The sequence below is a fragment of the Atractosteus spatula genome, chromosome 9, assembly GCF_055471065.1.
Source record: "Atractosteus spatula isolate fAtrSpa1 chromosome 9, fAtrSpa1.hap1, whole genome shotgun sequence".
Lineage (NCBI taxonomy): Eukaryota > Metazoa > Chordata > Actinopteri > Semionotiformes > Lepisosteidae > Atractosteus > Atractosteus spatula.
The window spans coordinates 15,518,100-15,541,132 of record NC_142714.1 but is presented as its reverse complement, the minus strand read 5'-3'; the positions used below and the strand labels follow the sequence as shown (position 1 = coordinate 15,541,132).

General features: G+C 38.9%; 1 protein-coding gene across 2 annotated transcripts in view; it reads left to right on the top strand.

The window, feature by feature from the left end:
• Positions 1-23,033, top strand: part of ino80 (INO80 complex ATPase subunit) — a 56,362-nt gene that overhangs the window by 7,017 nt on the left and 26,312 nt on the right. For both annotated transcript variants that reach the window (XM_088925051.1, XM_088925050.1), the window contains exons 8-25: positions 181-234; positions 715-918; positions 2,157-2,352; positions 3,950-4,017; positions 5,901-6,110; positions 7,384-7,464; positions 8,234-8,329; positions 10,305-10,364; positions 11,317-11,459; positions 12,053-12,137; positions 12,448-12,565; positions 13,001-13,086; positions 13,310-13,477; positions 13,844-13,977; positions 15,910-15,977; positions 16,365-16,458; positions 16,552-16,729; positions 20,392-20,532. In XM_088925051.1, coding sequence (XP_088781177.1) covers positions 181-234; positions 715-918; positions 2,157-2,352; positions 3,950-4,017; positions 5,901-6,110; positions 7,384-7,464; positions 8,234-8,329; positions 10,305-10,364; positions 11,317-11,459; positions 12,053-12,137; positions 12,448-12,565; positions 13,001-13,086; positions 13,310-13,477; positions 13,844-13,977; positions 15,910-15,977; positions 16,365-16,458; positions 16,552-16,729; positions 20,392-20,532 — 2,184 coding nt within the window. The remainder of the gene's footprint in view (positions 1-180; positions 235-714; positions 919-2,156; positions 2,353-3,949; positions 4,018-5,900; positions 6,111-7,383; positions 7,465-8,233; positions 8,330-10,304; positions 10,365-11,316; positions 11,460-12,052; positions 12,138-12,447; positions 12,566-13,000; positions 13,087-13,309; positions 13,478-13,843; positions 13,978-15,909; positions 15,978-16,364; positions 16,459-16,551; positions 16,730-20,391; positions 20,533-23,033) is intronic.

Here is a 23,033-nt window from a genome sequence, read left to right as displayed (position 1 = left end):
TTATTTATTCTTTACTCCAAAAGTCCAAAGATTCTGTTCAGATTGATGGCATCTCTAAAGTACCCTCTATATACAAGGATAGAACAGTTACTAATAATGAATGGTCAATTTATTTTTACTAGAACTGTTTCTTCTTGAAATTAGTGATTAAATGTACCCATGATTGTGTCTTTTCCACAGGCATTCAAGCAGAAAGCCTCGGCTCGCAACTTTGTTTTAACCAATGCTAAAAAGGTAACTTTTCTGTAGTTTTTTAACATGAGAATGGCACAAAAATATACATCAGTCCCTTGTTATAACTGCACTTTACTCTGTCAAGGGTGACAGCGTTCAAAATAAATATGCTTTATAATAATGACAGCAGGCACATATTCAGGATGACATAAATAACTGGGATACTGATGAGTAAGGTGTAGTATTTTGTTATTGTAATATTACAATGATTGTAAAAGTGGCTTCTCAAAGCACTTGTTAAGCATTAATATTCAGTGTATTGTGTTTTACAGAACAAATTGCCCCATTCATCCTAAAGAGCTACTTGCAGTTTTGTGACATAAACAGATTATTTTAGACTGGAGAAATAAAAACCAGGCAGGTTTTAAAAGCCTCGAGTTTGGCAAGTCGCATTTGTGCTCCACCCGTTATGTGTTTGAGATGTCATTGAGCCGGAGACGGTGAAGGCAGGTCAGTAAGCGTGAGGCCCATGTGTTACAGCTCGCTCACCAGTGCATGCGGGAGGTGCGCCGGGCAGCCATCCAGGCCCAGAAGAACTGCAAAGAGACCCTGCCCCGCGCCCGCCGGCTCACCAAGGAGATGCTGCTCTACTGGAAGAAGTACGAGAAGGTGGAGAAAGAGCACCGCAAGAGGGCGGAGAAGGAGGCGCTGGAGCAACGCAAACTGGATGAAGAGATGAGAGAGGTAGGTGCCACTGGAGCATCATCTGGCTCCTCAAGTGCACACAGGGCCTTCTGGTGCTTCACCACTGATGTACTGACTCAGGACACTGTTGAAGTTAGGTAGTAGTGCTATTCATCCAAGTCTCAGACAAAAGATTTTCCTTTTTTGGAGAAGATTAATTTGTGTGCCTGTAATTTAATTATTTATCCAATTAAGTTGTATTTATTTGGGAATTATTTACTAAAGGCCTTCTTTTAGTTGAGGTACAAATGCTGTTACCTGATTAATAGTTTCCCTCTTCACCTTTTCTGCCACTGGATGGATTAGCATAGACAGCAACTCTTTATTCTGCTGAGACTGTCAGGGTTCAAAATAAATGTGCTCAATAATAATGACGACAGGCACATATTCAGGATGAGTTAAAGGGGAACTGCTGTCTCAATTTCTCAAACCGGTTATTACATCTCAGTGACCAAATAATTGAATTGAAGGTGATCACAAAATGTTACAAATTCCGAATTAAGTAAAAAAAAAACATTAATTTTGTGAAAGTACTGCGTGGTCGGCATCTTGTCACCAACCACCGGTCTTGGCATGGGCAAGAGCCAGAGTTCACGCAAATTACAACATGAAGTGGCCCCTTCCTGCTCACTGGTGACTGTAATGACTAATGTAATGCGATATATTGAATAAGTACAGGTTTTGAAAGGAGTTTTCATACTTTAATATTCTAAAAAATTTGAGCTGCTTCAAATTTGTGAGGCATCATCATGGGAACAGTACATTTCAAGAGGGAAAGAAAGTTGTGTCATCCATTACCAAAAATGGTGGCCTGATGGATTATTAAAAAAAAATCTTTTGGGGAACCCCCCAGAAAAACAGAATTCATGCATGGAAAAATGGTAGTCTAAAATTAATCAAGGTGTCCAACCTCTTTGCTGTAGGGCTTTGGTTGAAATAGATTTACAAGATTTACTCAAAATTGACAGACATCATACAAGTGATAAGACCATTCAAATTGTGAAAAATGGTGTTCCATAATAAAGCAAGATTGCTTGTTTTTCTTCAGGTTTCAGATTTATACAGCATAAATAATTTTAAGCATGCAGTTATGCAGTAACATTTGAATAATTGAATTTCCTTTGTTACACTCTAAACTGAGCATGAAACTTTTGTTTCAGATTTCTTTTTTTTAGATAGACCTTTCAGAAGTTTTAAACATCCTTCGATAACTCTCTTTTTTCTGCTCTGTCTTCAAGGCCAAGCGACAGCAACGAAAACTGAATTTCCTGATCACACAGACCGAGTTGTACGCCCATTTTATGAGCCGCAAACATAATGCAGGGAATGATGGGAAGCAGGAGGAGATCCTGAGGAAACTGGAAGACAACTCAACGTACCGACAGATTGATGTTGGGGGAGGAGTGATGGTCAACGTTGGCCAAGAAGACTATGGTATTATTCCTTAATTCATTTGCTGAGTGTTTAAAATAGAGAAACATTTTATTAAATTTTATTAAGTGTTTCTATATTTGATTTTGCATTTATCATATGTCTGCCTAAGTCAGAGGATGCTTCTTTGTACTGTAATTTAAAATTTAAAGACACAATCAAAATGATACATAAAGATAACTTCTCTTTTAAAAGTTACTGTGAAACACATACAAAAATAAATATACAGTATGTGCTTCTTTATATTGGTTTTTTAGCTGTCTACTGGAAAACTGCAGGACCAATACTAAACCAAGCACATGTATTTAAAGTAGCTGTAATTTAGAGTAGCCTATTTTGTAATTTGTCGTGTTAAACTGTTTTCTTCAGAAAAGAGTGACTTACAGCTAAAGGCTAGACTTACATCAACCAATTTTTCTTAAAATATTCAGAACATTGTTAAATCAACATGACCTTTTACCTTGGGCCTCATTAATAATGGAACGTAATGTGCGATTTTTATTTCCTAGGGTCTTTTTATGATTTTTTGTTAACTAAAAAAACCCAGTCCTCTAAACTAAAAACCAAAACTCATTATGTTATGGGCTAAGGTGGTATTCTCTTTTTCTGTGTGTCTCCCATCCCCAACACTGCTTTTTTCAGTCACTGAGTAGCTGTTTTATTATCTTCTGGCAGCAAGATAGAATAGTGTTTTTTTAGTACCTCAAGGGGGCAGCAGTGTTACAAAGAACAATCCCGTGTCCCAGAGCGATTTTAACATTGATCTTTGCGCTTCAGCTGTGAGGGCCCTTGGTACAGAACTTACTGTTATTTCCTCTTCAGCAGCCCTGATTGTGTGCTGTAAATAGCTGGGAGTGTTGATTTAGCATTGTAGTTCTGTCAGCAGCCGCAAAATGGCACGGTGCTCAGCTGTCAGGTGCAAGCACCAGCCTCACTTCCCCTGCCTTCTAAAACGTAAAGGCAAAACTTCAGTGTGCTGTAAGCCGATTTCCTGATCTTACAACCACAGGCGACGTCATTGTGAGGAACTCTGGGCTGCACGCGAGGCGTAGACGCCAGTCTTGCCTGCTTTGTTTATCATATGTTTCGGGTTATCATTTTTCCGTAATAAAGAAAGTGCAATATTTTAATAAAATGAAAGCTCAAAGGCATAAACAGTTTAATCATAATGTGCATTGAATTTTTGGAAATATTCGTTCTTGAATTCCTTTAATGTTTTATGAGGTCAGAAAGTCTTCCTTTCTGGGCAACATTATTAAGGAAATATCTTTGTTCAAGTGTGAGCATTTTTCTAACTTTTTGTTCATAGCATATTGATATCTAGAAGCTCTATTAAATAGTGACATGCAATAGCAGTTATAATGTTGAAAAACACAGATACTTCATGTTCTTGAACGCTGAAAAAGTTGTTCAGCCTGCATTTTCTCCCCTGTGGTTATGATTTCAAAGTCAACTTAAGCTGAATGTGTCAACTTGATGTATTAGCTTAAGTTGAAAAATGTTTCTTTTTTTTATAAAAAGGATTGAAGGAACTGATCTCTGTGCGGAGTCAGTTGTTCCATTACTTTCTGATAATCTGTGCAATTCGCTTATCTTGCAGACAGCGATTACTATAAAACTCAGGCTCTAAGGAATGCAGAGGAAGCATTTCAGATCCACCAGGCGAGAGTAAGTGGAACTCAATGGAAAGCATACATGTATTGAAAAGTTTAAGAGTTAACTAATTATTAATTAGAAGTAACAAAATAATTTTAATTTGTGATTAAGAATCTTTCAGGAATAATGTTGTGAATGAATGGGTTCAGGAATGAGTCAGCTTTTAGAACTGGCACAAATGCACTAAGCTTAAGACGTATTTATATACGTAATAGAAAGAAATAATAAAGAGAGAAGAAATGAAACGTCTTATTCTACAGAGCATGGGGATGTAGAAATTGGTGATTTTCAACACACCCAGAGCTGCTAATTTTTAAGTGTTTGAAGTATTTATTGAGTCACTAAGATCAATACATTGTCCTTTGATTGACTAAAGCGACTCAGTTTTATTTTTTCTTATATTTTCTGATGTAGATCAAGCACAAATTAAGATCTTTAGTCATGGTCAATTAAGAATAGCAATATACCATGTGTGACTGGGGAATTCTGCATGAAGTAAGGGAAAAGCTGAGCCATTCCTGTCAAATGCTGTGTTAAATAACCCATAATCTAATAAGGATCAGAAGGCCTTTGTATCATCATCTTTTCCTCTCAGCATTTGGGAGATCAATGCAAGAAATCAATGGATGTAACAGTTACCATATGTTTTAAGGGATGAGACACTTGGTGTCGGAATGATAAATAGTCAACATACAAACACATGATGCAGTGGGACTAGTCCAGGAAAAATCTGATCTTCCCTGAAAAACCTGATCTGATGTTCCCAAAATTATCAGCAATTTTAATGCATGAAGAACATGGGTCAAGAGGAAGTGGACTTCACCCTTGTGTTATAGTCCTGCTCACTGTGTGAAGAGCCCAATGTCACAGAATCATCCTTGCTTTCATCCTTGCTTACAAATATCTTCATAAGAAGATGGAACTTAATCACAAATATCCCTTAAGTAAAACAAGCAATTAAACCAATGCTGAAAAGTGTAAAGTAATTATAAACCCCAGTATTTCTTTCCCTTAATAGACCTGTCTGTTCCTAAGTGATAAAACTGGGGTTTCTGCATACTGGAAGATCACGTTTTGGGAGTGTAATACATGCAGATTAAGACAGGAAGATGAATTTAATGTGACATCTATCAACACTTTGTCAACCCTGACTTCTCCTTCTGCAGCTTTTTGCAGCTTTTATTTTAATGCTGTCTGGCACCTCAGTCATCAGTATGCCAGGAGCTCTCACATTCCTTGTTAACAGGATGGGCAGTAAAGCAGAAAGACACAACTACCTTGGCATGTTAATGCCTACCCGATGATAGGAGTGCTTATCTGTATATCAGTTTAGCATCTGGCATCACATTGTTTTTATGCTGAAATGCTGCTGCTGTTTCCAGTGTAAACACTTTTTTGTTAGTATACTGTACATAAATTTGCTCTGTTTCTATACATATTTGATTTTTTCCCCTCATTATATAATTTTTTATATAGTTTAAATGTCTTTCAGGCATGAAAGCCTTTCTCACCGTGAGTTTTATCAGAACATAGGTTACAAGCTAGAGAAGCCCATTCAGTCCCTTCTAGCTCTTTTGAATTCAATTGTGTGTTCTATAATCAGTTTTGACAGCAGCCTAATTGAAAGGAGATCAATAAAATCTCTCGGCAGATCCCTTTCTTCACATTTAGAAACCCTGGACTGATCTAATATAGTTTCAACTAGCCATCTGTCGAAGTGTATTATTGGCAATCTCGTAAAAGTGAGATTCCGGAAGCCTGAGGCCGTGCACTATCCGCACGGTTAATTTTCCTATTTATTTGCCTACTCAAGCAAACTGTCTTTTGCCGGTTTATCTTGCCGAAGTCCAAGCCTCACTGTTCAATTCCTCTCCCTCGATTCCGATCCCACCTAGACCCGGCTTTTCGATGAGGAGGCCAAGGACAGCCGCTGCGCTTCCCTGCGCGCGTCGAACAGCGCAGGCTCGGGCTTTGGAGAGAGCTACAGCCTGTCCAATCCTTCCATCCGAGCGGGAGACGACATTCCCCAGCCCACTCTCTTCAACGGCAAACTGAAAGGCTACCAGCTGAAGGGCATGAACTGGCTGGCCAACCTCTATGAACAGGTGACGCATCTCCACCACCGTGTGGTCAAGAAAAACAGATTGCTTGAGGAGTCGCATCTCTGATTTAACAGTTACAGAAAAGCTCTGGGAATTCCTTTATATGTTGTGTGGTCCGCAGTTGAATATTACACTAATAAATGTATCCTGTAAAGGGAGTTTTTGTATGTGTACATTATGAGAATTCCTAGTAGTGCTGTTTGATCTCGAAGAATATATTTGGGACACTGTGGTCCTCTAGTTTGTTTGAAACTGTAGCATATTGCTTTGTGCAAGTCTGATTTCTGTGTTTGAATATGGTAAGTAAAAACATTCAAAATAATCTTCCTTCTACTGGCTGACCATGTGCACGCTGCGGTACTCATTGTCAGACGTGTTCACGAGCCCAGGGGAAGTTAATTGTATTTGTTCTTGTTTAGCTGTGCTTTACAGTGTGTCTGAGATGTGAGAATCATTAGGATATCAGACTCTTGTCAGGCCTGTGACTGGATAGGCACACAATGGTCATTATTTTCCTTGGCATGCATGACACCCTTGAAAGTGAAAACTGCATTTTTGACACTGATAGGCCACACAGCCATGGAGTACAGGAGTATGTAATATTGTTTTCATGCTTCTCATAATAATAATAATAATAATTATTATTATAATAATAATTGCTTACACTTATATAGCGCTTTCCTGGACACTCCACTCAAAGCGCTTTACAGGTAATGGGGACTCCCCTCCACCACCACCAATGTGCAGCATCCACCTGGATGATGCAACGGCAGCCATAGTGCGCCAGAACGCTCACCACACATCAGCTATCAGTGGGGAGGAGAGCAGAGTAATGAAGCCAATTCATAGATGGGGATTATTATTTGGTGGCCATGATTGGTAAAGGCCAATGGGGAATTTGGCCAGGACCCCAGGGTTACACCCCTACTCTTTTCGAGAAACACCCTGGGATTTTTAATGACCACAGAGAGTCAAGACCTCGGTCTCATCGATCTTTACGTCTCATCCGAAGGACGGCGCCTGTTTACAATATAGTGTCCCCGTCACTATACTGGGGTATTAAGACCCACATAAACCGCAGGGTGAGTGCCCCCTGCTGGCCCCACTAACACCTCTTCCAGCTCCATTCACTCAATGGGAGTCAGCTCTTACTGTGTTGATATGAAGGTTTTATATGCATACAGCATGTTCTGCGGTAGAGAGATATTTAGATGACTATGAATAAGTTAAAAATGATTGAGATCAATGTATTTTGTATTGTGGCTTCCCTTTAAAGGGTATCAATGGAATTCTTGCGGATGAAATGGGTTTGGGAAAAACCGTTCAGAGCATTGCCTTGCTGGCTCACCTGGCTGAGGTAAGTGCAGAATAAACCACATGTACAGTCCGGGACAGGTGGGAGGCAGGGAGACTGTGACTTGATACTCAGGATTTAAGATATGAGCAGAGGAATGTGACCCCAACTATCAAACTTTGGAATCTGGGCAGGAGTTCTTTCAGAAAATAATGCACAAGTATTTGTTCTGTTTTTGTCTTTTAAAGCAATGTTCCTAGGCTGTCTAGACAGTTTTGAATTAGAGATATGAGCTATCCAGCTCTATTATTGAATCCAATACACTGTCTTATTTCAGGATACAGCTGACTTATCAGTAATGTATCAGATAGCTACTACCTAACAAGATAGATGGGCCAAATGGCCTCCTCTTGTTTGTATTTTTTTAATGTTTACATTATGTTATTGACTTTTTTGGATTTAGACTCCTCATACCAGTATGAGATTCAGCCTCAGCTGGTTGACTGTTATCTTATTTATTCACCTTTGTGTCTAAAATCAGTGCTTAATTAGTTATGCTATCAGCAGGATTGACCTCACTCTGACTTGTACATAAACAGACTGTTCTAATGATAAATCTGTTAATTCAGTGAACTTCCAGATCCAAGAAAGTTCTAAGTACAGTAGAAAAGGTCATATTTGGGAGGGAATTTTAAAATTGGCAAATATTAATCCTTATCTACTCAGAGCTGCAGGATACAGTAAAGGTATTTAGTTTTAAAAATCAGTTTCCTGTTTTTTAACAGATGGCCACCTGCTTTGTGATTAATTCGTATTTTATTTTGTCTTTCAGCGAGACAACATCTGGGGTCCATTTCTAATCATATCCCCAGCTTCTACACTCAACAACTGGCACCAAGAATTCACCAGATTTGTTCCGAAATTCAAGGTAACAGGAAACATGCCTTTTAGTAAGCAAAAAATAACTGCATTGTTCCCATTTCATTCACTTCCAAAGCACATTTAACAGAGTTTGTGCAGCTCCTGTACAGTATGTAAAGTCACAGCTCTGTTAAAAGCTTTCCATTATATTCCCATGATTAGATATAAAATATTTGTGGCTTAACAGAAACAGACAAGAAGGAGTAAAATAGTGAAACATGAGCTCTTGAAGTCTTTTTGTAACCCACATTGGTTCCAATAAGTAGTAACCAGTTTTGCAAATCTGTTAGGAGATACTCATACTACATTTACATGTCCTGTTTAGAAGTTGCAAGTCTTTTTTTCAATCCATCATTTGAAGGTGCCTGGTTTTAGGTCCTCTTCAATGCTCTGTTAAAGCAACTTCAGTCTGTGCTTTCAAAGCTGCTGGTTAAATTTAGTACGTTTGTGACTAAAACGTTGGATGCAGTTTTATTTCATATCTCCACTGAGCCACGATCAAATGAAAAAGAAGAAAAGAGCTTAAGCATACATTTCTGGATGCTTAGTGTCACTGCATGAGCTTGGAGTGACCCAGCTAGTAGGTTACAGGTTACAGCTCCTTTCCTGAAAGCTAAGCTGACTGGCAGGCAGCCTAATCTAACAGTGTTCTTCTTGAGGCATCCCAGTCACTGCTGGCCAGTGACATAACCCAAGCATGAAACAAATCACCCGAGTTCTAAAGTCACTGAATGAAATTTGTGTCTTTCTCCTTCTAGCAAAAAAGAAAAATTATACTTAAACAACTTTTTGAAAATGTAATTCTTAAATGAGTTATGTTCAGTTAGCTCAGCATCATCTCTGGACATGCAGTTGAAGTCCTTAAAGTCATCCTGTGTGATTTCCTGGTTATCCTCTGTGGGGCAGTAGAATACCATCATTATGACGACAGTGCAGCAGTGTTATTCTTTGCTTCTCCAAAGGGCAGTGTTACTGTGACCAAGCAGGTCTGTGTGTTCAGTAATGAGGTGGCAAATGGCCATCCAAATTTTCATTGAATGTGGTTTCAAATGGCCGCGTGTGTGCATGTGCTCCACATGTGTAAAATATACTGTCCTTGTGTGGTTCAGGAGAGGAACAAGCAGTCTAAATCCTCAGGCCCAGATAACTGCATCCTGACATGGATTTGCATTAGTAATCTGCTTAGGCTCCTAACTGCTCTAGTGTAATGGCCTCCCAGAGGATTTCTCTAGGGTAAGAGGGCAGTGCTTGAAATAAGCACTACAGTAATATAAGCTCTGAATTAATGCTCAAGTTATATGATGGTTTTTGATACGCAAGTAAAGCGGTGTTCTAGCAGACAGTAAGTGTTTCAGCTGTAATGATAACGTCCATCCAAGGAACATGAGGGCTGTATAAAAATGCAGGCGTGATACGGAGCACGACACTCTCCGTGAGACGTGATCATACGTGAGCATTAATACAGCAGTGATCTGCTAACGAGGTGTTAAAAGATTATCAGAATCATGTCAGCTGGTAATAACATCCAGAAGAGAAAGGAAACAAAATAAATGTTTCAGTGGCATTAAAGATACGCTTTGTGTAATTGCTGCTCAACTATGAACAAACCAATAAGGAAAAAACGGCATTCTGGTCTCAGACATTGTAGACGAGTTTCCGCTGTGCAGTGTGAACGAATCAAATAGAGGGCAGTTTCCTTCCAGATTCCTGTTAGTTCGCCTTTAAAGGACTCAATGAGCTGTTGACCTGGCTGCTTTCCAGAACACCCAGGGGATTGTACTCACAAACACCCCCCTGTCTCTAGTGTAGGCAGCACCTATTTCTGACTGTAAGAGTCTGCTTTAGGGGCACACTATTTCTAGGGGTTTGAAGGTCTCTTTTTATGACAGCAGAGCTGATATTTGTAAATCCATAAAATGCAAACATGTATCTTGAATGGAATTCTTGAGATGTATGTTTCTATACCCTTTTTTCTTCTTCAGGTGTTGCCTTACTGGGGCAATCCTCATGACAGGAAGGTAATCCGGAAGTTTTGGAGTCAGGTACGATGTTGACGCGGACTGAGAGCAAACATTTTTTGTTAATTTATTGTGCTGTTATAAACGCAACCAGCCTTTTCCAGGAATTTGGCAAGACCCTTGCCACGACAGCTCAACTAGGAAAGGGACATTTTCTTGCCCAATGCTCTGAGATTATACAAGCGCTATACTGTAGCAGAGGCACAATACAATAGGTTCAAGCATTTTTTGCTTGAATGTTGTAGAACTTGGTCAAAGAGTCTTGGTCAAAAGGGTGATTTATTAGAGCCCTCTTACATGATTTAATGTGGTGACAAAATAACAAAAACACTTTTGCTTAGTGTTAAGTGACCAGTAACACAACTTGAAATTAAATGTGTTTCACAAATTTTGAAAGATTGGTTTCTAATGCTTTTAAAAATTACCAGCATTTTAGGATCTTCAATCCCTACAAGGTAAAAGGTTAGGGCTAAAGTTTTAATATATAGCTTTTTCTATAATTATAATCTTAAGACCTTTGCCTAGTCCATGGTCACAAGGGAAATATAAAAAAAATAATGATCAGCATTTTTTTATCTTGGTATACTCAAATATCAAAGAGGCACTTGTTCTGGTCAATTTTTTCTGGAGTGACCCAGAGACATTGTTAGACTTGCTCTTGTGATTTCTTTGTGGTGTTTACTTTGTTTACTTGTGGTGAATACGTTGTGAAGCACAGTAACTATAGGCTCAGTGAGGAGTAGAGATTTATATTGTAGGAGCAGGATTTATATGTCCTCATTAGGATATATAAATATACACAGTTTGTTACTAGTATGCGGTTAATCACAGAACTTGCCCAACACAGAATACTTAGTCCTTTAAAGACTGAAGCTGTGTGCTTCCATTTCAGTGTAAAACTCCATGCAGAATCCTTAGGAGAAGACTCCACATTTTGAGAGAAACTGTTCTTATTGCTGTTTTTTTCTGTCTGTAGAAAACATTGTATACCCAAGATGCACCTTTCCATGTGGTGATTACTAGTTATCAGCTTGTGGTGCAGGATGTGAAGTATTTCCAGAGAGTTAAGTGGCAGTACATGGTGTTGGATGAGGCCCAGGCACTGAAAAGCAGCACCAGGTAAGCTGAGGACGAGAGCTAGCTCTGAAAATTGAGTGGTACAGTATGAGAGAATTTGAAGGATGAAGTCTGTGCTGTTATTTCATATTCTCTTGCACAGGGCCCTAGGTTAGATTGCTGCAATCTGTCAAACGAAAGACTCAAAAGATCGACTTTTTATTGGCAGCAATACATTTCTCTCCTTTGGAAATAAATGTAAAAGTAAAAGAGTCTTCACTGATTTCTGAAAGGTTTTGCTTTGTTCAGCTTGAAGACGTTGAAGGGCAGCTGACTGTGTTTGTTCTGGAAAGTGAAAAGTAACAAATAATCGTTTGGGCTGCTGGCGGAATTCTTGCCAAAGCCAGTCAGTACTGCAGAATTTATTATTACACAAGTGTCAGTTGAGGATTACAAATTTAGCCTCATGATTTCTGAATTGATTTCTTTACATTTCTTTTAAAAAGCGTGTCAACAGATGGATAATACACTTTATCTTTGGAAATTTTGCATAGCACTAGTTTAGGTTCCAGCAGTGAAGTTGCTCTTTGTGAATTACCCAGGTTTATAGTTTGTGAAATAGTTCAGTCACCTTCACAGTGATATTTATTTGGCAGTGTCCGATGGAAGATATTGCTGCAGTTCCAGTGTCGAAACAGGCTGCTTCTCACAGGAACACCCATTCAGAATACAATGGCTGAGGTGAGTGATGGAATCGTCTGCTTTCTGGCTGAATCAGGTCTTTCTTAGTGCTGTGTATCATCGCCGTGTTAAAAACATGTCATTTTCCTGATAATTCAATCAAAGGTTGCACTGTTGCGTGCCGCAATCTACATTCTTTACTGTTTTAACACTAAGAAACAGTTCTCAAATGTAAATAGTGAAGATGAATCAGTGAGCAAAATCCTTGAGTATTTCTCAAACCACGCATGTGTGGCAATTTAACAAGTAATATGTGCAAGAAAAAGCTTTAGCTTTGTGCCTCCATTTAATTCCGATGCTTCTTCTTTAGCTGTGGGCCTTGCTGCATTTCATTATGCCGACTCTCTTTGATTCCCACGAAGAGTTCAATGAATGGTTCTCCAAGGACATCGAAAGTCACGCGGAAAACAAGTCAGCCATTGATGAGAGTGAGTATTTCAGAATATCCAAACTAATAATTCAGTGCCAAAAGGCAGCATTATACACTGTGCAAGAACAGGACTAGAAGGTTGCTTTAGGGCTGAAAAAAAGCTTTCCACATAAAAAAGGATTCCATGTGTTTTAACTTGTGTTTGAAAAGGATTGTGGGGTGATGGTGAAGTTAAAATGACACACTAGTGACATCTTAACTCACTAGTCACATCTTGCCTCACTTGTGCAAGCGGGGAATCTAATTGGAAATTCAGGAGACAATTATTTAATTGAATGTGAGAATGTTTTTATAGATTAGGATCATGAATGGTTAAGTTTTTCTATACTTGAGATCTGTTTCACATCTGGCTCATTTTTAAAAATATCTTTTGGGTGAAGAAAAAAGTACAGTACTCAGTTTGATTTTTGCTACTTATGTTTTGCTCTTCCAGACCAGCTATCTCGATTACACATGATACTGAAGCCATTTATGTTACGGCGCATCAAGAAGGATGTGGAGAATGAACTCTCTGATAAGGTACTAAGTGAAAGTAAACTTGCTACTCTGCTGTTTGGGGCATGTTGGAGCGTTTCAGGCCTAAATCTCCCATTTCCTCTGCTTGCAGCTGCTTTGAGTGTTTATCAAGGTGAAATTTGTTTTCCCAGGTGGTTTCTAAACATCAGCATGTTTTATAAATCATGATATGTCGGAGCAGCTCTTCATATGTAGACAATTGGCCACATTTGTTGTCTCTTCATAGATTGAAATTCTGATGTACTGTCAACTGACAAGCCGCCAGAAGCTCCTGTACCAGGCCCTGAAGAATAAGATCTCAATAGAGGATCTTCTCCAGTCTTCAATGGGAACAGCACAGCAAGCACAGAACACTACCAGCAGCTTAATGAACCTCGTCATGCAGTTCAGGAAGGTGAAAAATGCACCCTGTATACAAACTGCCTGTTTTTTTTATCTGCTAGGCTTAATCAATCCTAAATATTATAATAGCATTCATAAATGAAAGATGAAAGAATTTGTGTTTAATATTTCTTAAAATTAATATTCATTTTCCAAGGCACATACAACTAAAAGCAAGAACCAGCAGTGCCACTTCAACCTCAGTTTTTCAGAGAGTTGACATGTACTTGCATAGATCATTTCTTAAGGATGCTTGAAGGAAGCGGTATTGTTCTTGAGATTCCTGTGGTAGTCCAGGTTAACTTCAGTCTGTTCTTGAAAATATGACGGATGACTTTTTTTTTGTTTTTATAATTTGTATTATTTTATTTGGCTTTAGGTGTGTAACCATCCTGATCTTTTTGAACGGCAAGAGACCAGATCCCCTTTTCACATGTTCTTGAAACCCTATGTCATGTCTAAGTTCCTTTTTCGGCAAGGCCTGATCTCAACGTTCAATCAGTGTCGGACCAGGTGGGTAATTTGGGATGGTTTAAAGTCAGGTCCTGCATGGGTCATTCCTGTTATATACAACAGGTCCTACATGGAACCAGTCAGAAATCTCAGAGTCCCCTTGGCAGCAGGCTTCACCCTCTGTCCCATTGAAAATAAAGCCCTCAGAGTTTTGTGCTAAATTTATTAATTGACGTTACTTAATGCAGTTTATTTCGTTAACATCCTAAGATGTATGTTTCTAATTCTTTTACTTCCAGAAATAACATTTAGCTCATCAGTCCTTTTTCACTGATGGAAAATAGGTGTCAATTGCTTTTGTAGTATTCATGCAGTGTTTTGTAGTATATATTTAACCTGATATTGTGACAAGTTATTTTGTATTCAGATTGTTTGATTCACCTGTATCATACAAAGGAATGTTTTCGGTTATTCTGAATTTGCTTTATTTGGGTAAAATACTGACAGTTTAAAAGATCCTTTGCGTTTTAGTAATCAGGTAATGTTTTAATTAAGCATTCAACATTTTTTAAACAGCAGCCTGCTTTTTAATGCTGCAGTAGACCACTTAAATATCTTAAAACAGACATAAAGGAGAATGTGTTCCATTATCCTTCTCTGCTGCTAGTGTAAGTTTGCATATTCAGAGATTAATGAGTGTAGTTTCCATCCATTTCAAAAGTTAAGGTCTAACTGCAATAGAGTCTTTCTTGTGCAGCAGCCTAAAACTAATGTTCTGTTTCAAATACATTTTCTGGTTGCTGCTTTAAATGGCTGTATTGAATGGAGCACTTGAATAATTATAGTTTTTAAGTTAAATTTATTTTTCTACATAATTGAATTTTATAAGAGTAAGTAAATTAGTTAATGCACATTGACAAAAAGTTCAGGTGGTTATGAAACATATTTTAAGGTTACGTAATGAACAAGTGTCAGGACCTGAGACAGTTAAATTAATTTGTTTTCAGTAGGTATTTCCAAGACAATTTTTACCAGAAACATTCCAGTAAAAATCTTTATTATTAAAAATCATTGTTATTAGTTTATCTCGAAAGGCAATTTTATATTTTGACAAGTATCATTCTTATAAAATAGTCTGTCTAAGGGGGATGACAATGTTGATAAAAAAGTACGAAGTATTTGTTTGGAAGTAATCTGCAAAATAAACATCAGACTGTATACTGTATGATACCTCTTAAGTTACTCCTTCACATTCTTCAGAAGGCCTCTTGTGTTCTGGTTCCCTGCAGTGGAAAGTAACTGAGGAAGTGTCAGTATAATTTTAAGGTCAGGTTAGAGTTGTGCTCACTCAATCTGATAGCAGCTTTCTGCTACATTAAAATCTGGCTGTGTTCCACATGGCTAAGAGAAAGCCATTTAATCCTGCTTCTATTCAGAAAGGGACACCTGCTGAGTCAGAATTGTATATGAAGAGACGAGCCCGTCTCTAGAGAACATTAATAATCTCTGGAAGGTTATTTATTTTTGTCAGATTGGCTTTTGTTTTGAATTAGGTTAGGTCCTTATTTTTTCATGTTCTGATGTCCGGTATTTTAATCAAGCCGCGGCCACTTATCTTCGTCTAAAAGTGTAATTGCTAACCCTTTATGTTTGATGTGATTGCTTTCTGCATGGCTACCTCCAACATTTGTATCAAATGAAAGAGCATCAGAGAGTGTGTTTAAAGTGTGGTAGTGAGTAGCACTCAGGCTGTTTTCCTGTTTGTCTGAGTGTTTTGTAGAAACCAGAAGGAATGTGCTTTTACCACATCTCAGTGCCATTTTAGGTGTAAATAAAAGGAGAATGAGATTATTTTTGAGACCAAAGATATTGTTATCCCAAGACAAGTCCACCTTTCTAACTCATTCTCACTGATAGAGAAGAGCTCTGTTGACACAGGAACAGAGGAAAGTATTTTGTTTCCCTGTGCTTATGCTTCTGTTTGGTTTGCAGGCTGCTACAGGTCCTGTTGTCACCATTTTCTCCACAGCACATTCATCAGTCCTTATTTCACCGAAAAGGTAGGTTGCTAACTGATATAGCGCACTTGCCTGGTCTTAAAATGTCAATAGTAATTTAAATATGTATATTATGACCATGCCTAGGTTTTTTTAAGGCTTTTGTTAATAACAAAAACTTTGAAAATACTCAAATATTGATAAAACAGTGATTCCAATTCTTTGCGCACAGCCTGTAAATGTGAATTTTCTTACTTTATTTACATATTTTCAAAACACATGGTTGGCACCAGGGAAAACAAGGCCATTTAATCAGTTCTAATGTCTTTGGGCTTAGATTTGATGGTATTTCCAATGTTGAGAAATGTGTTATGGAAAGTTCCATAAACAAATCCCCTTGAATTATTACCATACTTGACTGTAAAAGAGGATCTGCATTTCCATCACCAGGTAATGATGAGAGCAGCTGTTTTTCCTTCCTGCGTTTTATAGACATGTCTCCAGCTGAAATGTCTAACATGATGCTTCAAGGAACTGTAGTCCGGTGAGTCCAAGATAACCCCAGTGACTTTGCTTTGTTTGTGTGCGGGTTGTATTTTTTATGTGCCACAGTCTGACATCCTTTTGTCTGTTCCAGATGGTTAGCTCTTTTTTTGTCTCTGAAGTCTTCTTACCGGCTATATCTGCAACGCTTGTGGTCTGTGGAAGAGGAAGAGCCCAAGGCCAAATCCAAGTTCCTGTCCAACAGGGATCTTGTGCTGTGGCTTAACCATCCCACTTCGTTCCCCAGTGCGCAGAACAGTCCTGTGCTACAGGTGAGCACCGGCACAGGGGTTCTTTAATCTCCCTTTCCCACTCGCAGCAAGAACATCAGAGAGCACCCAATGGCCCTCACACACCACCTCCAGAGATAAAGGCCTGGATTAAATCAAAACCTCAGACAACCCACCAGACGCAGATTACAAAACCAATGCATGATGAAGGCTATCCACTGTCTTAAAGGGGGACCTGCAGTTCCATTTTCTGAGACTGGTTATTAAATCTTGGTAACAAGGTCAATGAATTTATAAAAATTACAAATTCCGAATTAAGCGCAAAATCATGATCTTTGTAAAAGTAATGTAAGTTGCCATGTTGTCGCAAACTGCTGGTTTCGCCACGGGCGAGAGCAAGAGTTTCCATGAGATGCGGCCCTTCCTGCTCACTAGTCACTGTAAGAACTAATGCAATGTGATGTACGAGCGAATAAGTACAGGTTGTGCAGCAGATATTTCACTACAGAAATGTTCCAGTGTGATCAGCATGCAGAGTTGGCAAGCAAGTAGTATTTGTTTGCAAAACCGTCTCGAAATCGAGAGCAGTATTTCTATTGGATTAAAAGAAGCGTGTTCACAAGACTCCTTATTTACAGTGTCTTAGGGCCGGTTGACATCACCGGAGTGTTTTTTTTGCCTTATTCTGAATCACTGAATATGGCATTCAGCATACCTGGGTCATTTATTTTTTGTGATGTAATTTAGTGGTTTTTATAATTTACTGTGTACATTTTACTTTTATAGTGGTTTGAAATGCATTCATCAGTGCTGATTCTTTCTAACCGTGAAATATAAAAATAGCGTTGCAGTTCCCCTTTAATTATGGCAAGCCGCTGACAAAGAGAAAGTCATCAAGTGCCATGTTTTGAATTTATTGTTTGGCAGGTAGACTGAAGTTTGGCTAACAGCACATTTTTGTAACTCACACACACTGGTAAACACAAATTGGTAAAAAATATTAAACTTGCTTTCTACTCCATTCTTATCCAGTATTGCCTCCTAGCGCCCACCTGTTTTTCCTGTGGCTTTTTTCTTTAGAACGGTTAGCACAGCCTTTTATGATTCTGTTGTGGTCTGCTGGTTAGGAATGTATGTCGGGTTCAAGAAACTCATAAGATAAAGCATGCTGCAAATTGCATTAATTCAGTGAAAATTAGAACATGGAAACTAGGGAAATTGTTCTAATGGCATTTTCTCCTGTAACAGTTTAGAGAGTGACTAGTTTATCTACACTCACCAACACAGTCTATTGGTGTTTGTGTTGAAATTTGTATCGTCCCACACAGTTCAAACTGCAGAGCTTTACTGCTGAGCTTAAGAAAGAGGTCTTGAGAACGTGTAAATGACATTATAAATCGAATTCAGCTTTTTAAAAAGAACCATTAATAACGTCAATATATTCAAATTCCACGTGCTGATCAAACTTTCGTTTTACATACACATCACCTCAGAGAAACGCACTCATATTCAAAATATATTGTGTTCCAGGGAGTGTGATGACTTGAAACATTCTAAGTTCCCTGTTGTTTCATTCATTTTTTCCATAGAACTACTATTAAATAAGGTACAAATTCACATGCAAGGATGTAGGTATGGCTTTTTGTCAAGCGGGGGGTTGTATTAGTATAAGAATTTAATTCAGCTCTTAGTTACTGTGCAGTATGTGGCAAGACATTATGGTTATTAGTGTAAGAGATTCATTCATGTAATTAATGTTCTTATAGAATAACAACATCCATAAAATCCACAAGATTGCAAACGATTATGTAAAATATCAGTATGACCTCTATTTAAAGGGGTTTGGGGTTTATCTGGAAAGGTAATTTGGGAGATTTACCAGGGGTATTTAATTGCCAAACAAAAGGGTAAGACTCTAATCTGTTTGATTAATCTCTTAATTCCTCAGGAAGAGCGTCACCTAGCTTCAGCGAGGCGTGTTCTGTCACGCTTTTGATACTGTTCAAACACACCTCACACCTCAGTTTTCCTATGCAGCAGCTCCTTAACTCAGGCAGCGTTACACAAGCATGTTCTGGAGAGGGCAGCGGTAACCTGACTATTCAAACACTGAAATCTGGCAGCACTTTCAGAGGTGCCTCATGACTAGAATTCTGTACCGAATAAATCACCGTTGAATGAAAAAGTTTAAAGATTGCATTCATTATTCCAGAGCATTCTAAAACAAGGTAGGGCTCTGAGATTGTTAAAATATTAGCTTTTTTCTTTTTTGTATTGAAAGCGGTGTGCACATAAGCACAGTCAGTATTTTGCTTTTGTTTGGTCAGTCATTAAATCATTACCATAGGTGAACAAGCAGTTGCCAGGAATGTATACGTATGTATTTATTCATGTTCTATGTAAAATCTTAACTTTGCCTTTATCTGTCTTTTCCACACTGAGTATTGAGCTTAGGCTCCAACTGATGGAACACTGGACACACATTTGGACTCGCGTGCAGGGACTATATTGTTTCTGGCAGAGATCAGCTTCCTTATTTCCTTTTTATTTCTGTCTAGAAATGTAGGTCCCTTATTTTCCTTCTTGGAGAATGTTAATGGAAATAGTAAAAAGGATGTTTGATGAGCTGCAGCTCTGCCAGAAACTGGCTACTCTGGCAGGCTGTGCTGCTGCCCTGCCTGACTCAGCAGCCTCCATGTGTTGAAGAGTAGTCCCCCCTGAGATCTGTGCAGTTTCCACATCTCTGTTCTCAGTTTGGGAAGACAGAAAAGTCTTGGCTCCTCAGACTGTTTCCAGTCTCACTTGCAAAACAGCTGACAACACAGCATGTGCTGCAGTTTTGACAGCCCCATTCATCACGCTCAGTATCTTTTCCCTGCAAATGATGTGTGATGATATTACAGGCAGCACCTGCTCATCACAAAGAGCTAAGGTTTTTTGTCCTCTAGAATTTGTATACAGCATTTCTTTTAGCCACAATATTCAATCTGTTTTCTTATCTATTATATGAGTGAAGTACCTTATTCCTTCAGCACAAGCACGGATTTTATATAAAGCTGTTAACCTGTTGGACTAGGAATGTATAACTCTGGAATGTTTTTTTGCATAAAAGAGCAATTACAGAGAATACAGTGTCTACTTTGGATTCATTCCCAGAGTTTCCTGTCTATTGCATTAATACATTTTGGTACAGACATTATGTGTTTGAATGGGTAATGTTTCTAAGAATAGTTGATTTTAAAACAAATCTACTAGAATAGATGAGTTTGGTATTTGACCATAACTTCTCGTAAGTTTAGATGCTGAGTAAGGTTGTTTTTGTCCCATTTGCCACTAGGTGGAACCAGATGGCTGTGTGGAAACAGACATCTTTGATGTTTCGTTGGTCACTTGTGACCCAGAACTGTAAAACCACCCTTGCAGTTTCAACACATATGAATCATACTACAGCATATTTGTACACATACATTATTAGAACTACAGAGTCCCATTAACATAGTATATCCAAAGTGGAAAAAAAGAGAAGAAAGCCAGAAAGGAGAAGAGAATCACTTGGTGTCCCATTGGTGAGAGGTCTGCAACAGCTCCACGGATCCAATCAGCAGAGAATTCCATAAAAACTCAATGTGTTTAATTTCAGCTTTTCTGGAGCTCATGCAGTGACTGCCCACTCTGATTTCGCTGTGCTGTATATTGTGTTGCAGGAACTTGTCTTCACCAGCCATAGCCCCACTGTAGTGAGCCACAGTGACGTGGTGATACACCGCAGGAAATCAGCTACCTCCGTCGTGAGGCCCTGCCAGGCCACAGAGCTTCCCAAGTTCGTTTTCACCTATGTCTCACGGGTAAGAACAACTGCAGCTCTTGCACTCTGTTATTACAATGTATACCGAGACAGGTTTTTGTTTGTTGATGTCATAGGGGAGAGATTTTATAACTAAGAATTTTAAGCAAACGTTGTTTTTCTCAGTCGTATTTGCCGTTGTTAATTCGTGAAAGCGATGTTTTGAGCTCTTCTTAGACACGCAGACTGTCCTTATCGGAATGGTGCAATTCTGACTCATAAGAGTGTATGCTATAAAGTGAGTGCTGTCATCAGAGATTTCTCCTGTGTGGATTTTGCCATCAGTAACGCACTTTCTTTGTTTGCTTTGTCTGACCAATATTTATATGAGTGTTTACTTTCTGGGACGGTAATTCTTCTTTAGGACATGTTTTATTGTAGGGCCTTGTGATGAACATATGGCAGGGTCCCTTATTGTACACACTGTCCCCTCACCTGGGTGGTGGATGATGCCACATGCAAAAAAAAAAGATAGGTCTGTTGATAATCATTTATACTGCAGGGCTGTAATAGAGCACATCTTTGATGGGCTGCTCCCGTTGACACATTATGGTAATTTGCATGAACATTGTATGTACTTTCAGAAATAAGATTGCTTATTCCACAGCAGGCAATAGGTACGTGTAGTTACACCGTGTTTGCCGTATTTGCAGTTTAACCGTATTTCATTTATTAGACTATAAAAAGAAGATAGGGAATAATTTTCAGTTAGGCACTGTATTAACTCTAGGCTGCTATCAGCCACCTGGCTTAAAGACAGGATATTGATGAAAACCTAGTTTAGGAATCTCTTGGAGTACCTAACATGTGTTGACCAAAGCAGGGAGTTCAGGTTAATTTCCCCTAATAACCACAAAATGAGGCTGTACGTATGACTTAGGTGGATTTAGATGCTGTAGAACAATTATATCCGTATCTTCTAAATATGTGCAGGTGTCTGGTTGCAGCTGTTGACCGGAGAATAATATTTAAAAGAAGGTGCCGGAGGCAGTCCTGCTGTGAGGCTTTCAGAGTTCAAAACAGACCCCATAATTCTTCTCCTTTTTGCAGCCGCTTATTTTTTTTTGGCAAGGTCTTTCTCCTGGTTTTCTGATTCAAATTATTCTGTCAGTAACTGAAAAGTTTGTAGGATAAGGATTTTGTTATAAATGAATGGGTTTGACTGTTACCGGCTTGTGCCAGAGACAAAACAGCTGATTTACAGCTGGCAAAATGTGATGGGCAATGAGCAGTGGTGATTACATCAACGCAGATGGAGAAAGTAATTTATTTTTGTGATCAATTCGTGTTGGGCTTCGTAGTTCTTGTTGTCCTCCAGAAAAGAATGTAGGTTTCTTTTTTTCTGAGCATGCTGGAATAGAGCTGTTGAGAACAGCACCATTGACACAGAGAGAGAAGGTGGAAGGAAAGAACTGAAAAAGTTTCACAGAAACTTTTGGAACACGTTTCATATGAAGCTGGCAAACTGTAACTACAACCAAGCATAGATTTGGAAGGGTAATGAAATTGATAGAATGACAGGAAATCTGTTAAAATTCTCGGATTGCCCCAGAATCGAAAACTTTGCTCTTTTCACAGTGAACAAAGGAGTCAAAACAATTTCAGATGTATAATTTATTTCTTCATTGAAGCAATGTCTCATTTTATTAATTATTGCAGGAAATCGCCAGCTGTAATTCAACAGGATCGTGTAGGCCATGAAGAGGGGTTATTTCTTTTGGCAGACACTTTGTAGGAAAGTGAATTTCTACTGAACTTCTCACTATAATGGCAGGAAATGTCAACTAAAGTGTGACAGTGACAAATTGTGCTTGCTCTGTCCATCCAAAACAAGTGCAATTGAACTGGAACAGCAGGCAAGAGATAAAATGCGGCTTTGTGTCTGACAGCCTTTTGGATAAAAAGCAGCTGGAGTTGTTACAGGCTGGGTGGGAGTGGGAGTGCGGAGGATGAGATGCTTCATTTCAAGTCTTTGTACAAGAGCCAAAAACCGAAGCTTTGTACACCTTACAAAAACATTTAATCTGTTACTAAAACACAGGGTGATTTTTTTGCTTCTCATCAAAATCCTTTGAAAGATAGTTGCGCATGAAGTAGGAAGATAAGATAAGATCACTTTATTGGCCATAGACAATTTCTTGAATTAGGAATTTGTCTTTTCGCATACCCCAACTTGCTCTCCATGAGACACTCAGACAAACAGACAGGCAGAGAAGCTTGGGGTTAAAGCGCAGGGTCAGCCATTTATACGTCGCCCCTGGAGCAGTTGGAGTTAAGGGCCTTGCTCAACGGAGTAGGATTCCTCTGCCGGCTGCGGGATTTGAACCAGCAACCGTCCAGCCACAGGCACAGATCCTTACCCACAGAGCTACCGCACTGCCAGAAGCACCCACGTTTTCATGAAGTTAACAGTGGTGTCCCAGAACCCTACAACAACAGCTGTTATTCAGAATGGAGTCATACTGTCTGAATAAGAAAAAAGTGTTCCTGGTTATAAAATCA